The following is a 4,797-nucleotide window of genomic DNA, read 5'->3' on the forward strand; positions in this document are numbered from 1 at the left end:
TGCACCAATCCACATTTATTTGGAAACATTTCTCTAGACCTAAAGTAAGCATCAGTGAGTCCCGGGCCTGAGAGGGAGGGAAGCCCAGAGATTCAGGCTATGAACACAGGGTGGAGTTGGGGCAGCCCCGGATACAGGGGACACCCTGCCCTCGGCTGCCACAGGGCCTCTGGACCACCTCCGGGCCTTCTATGGGCACGGTCAGGATCCTCTCCACTGAGCAGCACGCCTGGAACCCCAACAGGACATCAGCAAAGGCCGAGAGCCCCAGCCCACGAAAGATTCCCCATGAAGCCCCTCGCCCAGAGAGTCAGTCTGAGCCCTGGCCAAGCAGGGAGGTTGGGAGAGAAGGCAGAAACTCCTTGTGCCCAAGCCTGGGGCAAGACCCCAGAGCAGGGACCCAGGCAGGCTGGGCTCAGGCCCTCCGTGCCTTCTTGTTCTTCTTCTTCTCAGCCTTCACGGCTTCATCATGGGCCTTCCTCTTCTGGGCCAGTTTGTTTGCCTGGAAGAGGGGGAAGGAGGAAGGGAGTGAAACAGGAGTGTCGGGGTCGGGAGAGAATCTGTCTTACCAAGGGACCTGGACGAGGGCACTATAGCCCCCCAACAAAGCTCCTAAGAAAAACAAACTGGCAACTTCCACGGCCCCTCCCTTCCCTTCACTGGGGCACCAAATATTACAAGCAGGTTCTATACACTGCAGGCTCACTCCTGGCCTTCGAACAGGAGGTGTCAGGGCTGGAGGGGCCTCAATTTGAACCCCTCACTCTAGTCATTGGACCACCATCAAACTGCCGTTTGCATCAAAAAGAAGCCTCCCTTTCTGCCGATCCGCATGAAATGGCAGCTGCCCAGAGGGCGCCCAGGGGTTCTGGAGCGGGGCCGGGCTCACCTCGCGCACTTTGCGCCTTTTGCCAAACATGATTTTGTCATACAGGTACTTCTCTCTCTTCTTCATGGTCATGATGGCCAGCCTCTTGGCCTCGCTGGCCTCCTCCTGCTCCAGGCGATGCTTGTCCTCCAGCTTCACGGTGCCCATGGTCACTCCTACCTTCTGGGGATACCAGAGCGCCCTGTGAGCTCACCCACTACAACCAGGCTCAGTTGATCCTTATAACCACCCTGGGAAGTGGGTTGTCTTCTCACCTCCGTTTTACAGGTGAGGAAATGGGCGAACAGAGGACTAACCCAAGGTCACCCAAACAGTGGCTCATGTTTGTATACAAGGAGTAGCCTGGACACACTTACTGAGGGTGGGAGGGGGTGGCCAGAGTCCAGACAGGCATTCTCACCCCCCATTCACAGTTGCCACCCAAGCACTTAAAACTCCTTAACCAAATGAGGCCATGATGGGGGCCACTGGGGCCATTTTAAAGACAAGGACACTGAGGAACCCAGGCCCCCTGAACTCCAGCCCTTTTCCAGCTCCCACAGCCCCCTCCCCCCATCACCTCCCTGGGGCCCTGATTCCTGCCACCAGCAGCAAGGACGGGGAGGGAAGGGGAGATCAGGCAGACACTTCGGCCACAGCCCTCTTGGGCTGCCCGGCCCCGAGCGCCCTGAATGGAGGCTCCTAGAACAGAGGCCCCAAACAGAGCCCCAGTTTGTGGTCACGGCAGCAGCAGGTCAGAGGAAGCTGCCCAAGGAGGCTCAGCACCAGTACCTTTCCCTGCGTCCTCTGCTCTTCCATCACTTTCAGCTTGACCTCCTCCTCCTTCTCTGAACCTTCCTCCTCCTCTTCCTCCTCCTCCTCCTCCTGGTCGTCACTTTCTCCCCCCTCGTCTTCCTCCGACTCCTCGTCCTCCTCTGATTCATTCACGTATCCTATAGGAAATAGCCCATGATATGTGGCATCAGGACAGGCGGGTGCGGGGGGCCAGGAAGCACCTGATCCCAGGCTACCCACTCCCCCACCCTCAGCCCAGGGCAGCCCCATCCTGCTCCTGTCCCCCCACTTCACCAAGACTTTCACTTGCCATCACCTGGAGAAAAGTCAAGGGCCCCTCATTTCCTGAGCTGGCCGGGCTCACCCCAAGATCCCAGATCCCCACCTGATCCAAACCTTCCATTTCACAGGTGGACAAACAGAGGCCCAGAGAAGGGAAGTGCCTGGTGCAGGCTGAAGGCACTGGCCTCCTGACTACAGCCTGGGCAGTGAGAATGCCCCCAGGTGACAACAGGGGAGGGGGCTGCACTCGCACTTACCGGAGGTCTCCCCTCGCTGCAGGGCCAGTAGTTTCTGCTTCTCTGGGGGGACATAGTCTCCTTCTTTCTCTGTCACAAAAGGCGAGAGGTGGGGGGGCAGAAGCACCCCTGGGAAGTAGTCTGCCACCGGAAGCCGGAGGCGGGCGTTGACAGAGTCGAACACCCACTGGGGCTGGACATAGTACCTGGGAGGGAGAGGAGAGAGCTGGAGGCCCATCAGGGCCAGGGGGGGTGGGAGGGGTGGCCCAGCAGGCCAGGACTCGGTAGCAGTCGGGGACTCACCTGCCGAGGACAGGGTTGGGCTGTGTGGGCCGGTCCACAATGTGATGGGTGATAGAAGGCTCGTTCTCACTGTACGTGGCTCCGATACACACGGATTTGTCCCATGACACCTCTCCGCCGAAACTCCTGCGTGGGGATGGGGAGGCCAGTGACTGATGGGTGAGAGGCTCAGACTGAGCGGGATCCCCAGGGGCAGAGGAAGCGCGGGGTGGAGAGCTGGGAGGAATCTCCAAGAACAGCTTGGGCACGGGTGTGGGCAAATGTTTAACAACCAGCTCCCTATAGGCATGCTTGAGCTTAATCTGCAAGCCCGACATGGTCCCCATTATTCTCTCAGTTCAGACAATCAAGGCCTAACTGGTAGCACCTGCCCATTTCCAAGGCGTCCACGCTCAGAATGAACATTTAACAACTAGCAGGGGAGCCCGTTGGAGCTGGCTTTGTCACCCCCACCCCCCAACACCCCGCCTCCATCCCAGTCCAGCCACCAGACTCCTCAAAGGAAAAAAGGGAGGCCCTGAGAGGCGCCAGGAGCAGAGGCAGGTGTCTAGTCTGTGCCCGGTCCCCCACTACTCTGCAGCAGGGGCTCCCCCTGCCCGGGTGCCCTCCTCTGCATGGCACTGACCTGATGATGAAGGCCAGGGCCTCCCGGGGAACCTCCCTGTTCAGGAAGAACTTCAGCCCCTCGAACAGTCTCTTGTGCATCTCCTGGGCTTCCCGCTCCTTCCGCAGTCCCTCCTCCTGCTCGGCGTTCTCCTGCAGGCATAGGAAGGCACTGAGGCCCAGCCGTGCCCAGGAGCTCTGGAGCCATTCAGCGGTCTGGCTGACCCAGCATCTCCAGAGCCAACGTGGGCTCGGCAGGGAGGAGCCAAGCTGATACCTCCCTTCCCCAGCCAAGGGGTACCAGCCTTTGTGGAGAAGATTTGGATTCAAATCATCACTTTAATAGTTGTGATATCAGAGCTCTCACTGAGCCTCAGTTTCCCTACCTGTAAAATGGAAACAATCCCAGCCCATCCTACTGGGGAATGGGGCTTGAACCTTAAAAGCTCTGTAGCCCCATAAGCAATGGCTTTGGCTCTCACCCCATCAGCAGGGAATTCATCCATTTCCACCTCCTCCTCTGTGACGGGCACCATCACTCGAGCCAGGCTGGCACTCAGAGCTGATAGTTTCTGGTGAGAAGTAACCGAGATGTTGTTGGTGAGGGAAGGAGGCACTTGCTAGCTGCCAGCAGGGGCACAAGAGGCCAGGGAGCAGGCTGCCTCTCCCCTCAGTCCCAGAAGGCTCCAGCTCCCCATAGTCTAGGGCACTTGTGGGCCAAAGCAGACAAAGCCAGTGACCATGGGAATAGGCTGTCAGCAGGCAGGGCTGGGGACAGCAGACACACAGATCCCACGGCCCTTTGGCCAGCTGGGCCCAATGCGCCCAGGCCTTACCTCCAGGCAGCTCTCAGAGTCCATGGCGTAGGCCCCATCATCCTGATCTTTGGAGTCTTTATCTCTGGGCCCCTCGAGCTGAAGGACAGAGGCCAAGGGTGAGAAAAGACACAGGGCAGACATGCTCTGTGCACCAGGTTAGGCAGGTCCTCTAAAACCCTGGCACGAGGGCCAGGCCAGCTCTGCCAGGGCCTTAGAGCCTGTTTCTGGCTCAGTAGAGAAGGTGCTTTACCTTGGGGGGATACTGGAGGTTGAGTGTCTGGTAGAGGCGGAAGTTGACAAAGCCCAGGAGGGTGGTATAGAACTCAGTGAAGGTGGCCATGACTCGATAGTCCACATCTGTTGGATGCTGAGGAAGCCAAGATTGACAGAAAATGAGTGGTGGCAACCATGCGGGTGGCCAGAGCCAGGAGCCCCACAGTTGGTACCAGGGAGCATGGGTGGGTAGGCGGGCAGAACCTTGCCCCCTGGGCCTCTGCTAGGACTGGGGTGTCCCAGGGGAAGGGTGAGACTGGAGGCCAGCTCTGTGTCCTAACTCCGCTAAGTGAAGGCCACCACAAAGGCAGCCCCATCTTCCTCAGTGCCTTTGTCCCATCCTCCAAAAGACACAAAGAGGAAAAGTTTCTAATGCTTCCCAGACTCCACGGAAAGGATGGGAACAAACAGTTCTCAAGAGAAGTGAAATTATTAACCATTGAAAAATGGCTTTGGATCCCTTCTGATAAGAGAACTACAAACCAAAACAATTCTGAGGCTTCACCTCACACCAGCAAACAGGTAATGATGACTAAAGACAGGAACTGTTAGATTTAAATCAATATCTCCAAGTTCTTATTCTCCATACTTTATCAATATCAGTAGAAATAGAAAAAGC

General features: G+C 57.5%; 1 protein-coding gene across 1 annotated transcript; it reads right to left on the bottom strand.

Moving 5' to 3' along the window:
* PES1 (pescadillo ribosomal biogenesis factor 1) lies at nucleotides 1–4,272 on the bottom strand. Its single transcript, XM_044658883.1, has 9 exons — nucleotides 4,156–4,272; nucleotides 3,924–4,001; nucleotides 3,570–3,659; nucleotides 3,110–3,240; nucleotides 2,485–2,610; nucleotides 2,203–2,387; nucleotides 1,661–1,821; nucleotides 890–1,048; nucleotides 1–502 (listed from the first exon to the last, which is right to left on the bottom strand). The coding sequence occupies exons 1-9, from the start codon at nucleotides 4,243–4,245 to the stop codon at nucleotides 416–418; spliced, it is 1,107 nt and encodes a 368-aa protein (XP_044514818.1). The 5' UTR covers nucleotides 4,246–4,272; the 3' UTR covers nucleotides 1–415.
* Nucleotides 4,273–4,797: the final 525 nt, after the last annotated feature.

Source organism: Gracilinanus agilis, chromosome 1, assembly GCF_016433145.1.
Source record: "Gracilinanus agilis isolate LMUSP501 chromosome 1, AgileGrace, whole genome shotgun sequence".
NCBI classification, from domain to species: domain Eukaryota; kingdom Metazoa; phylum Chordata; class Mammalia; order Didelphimorphia; family Didelphidae; genus Gracilinanus; species Gracilinanus agilis.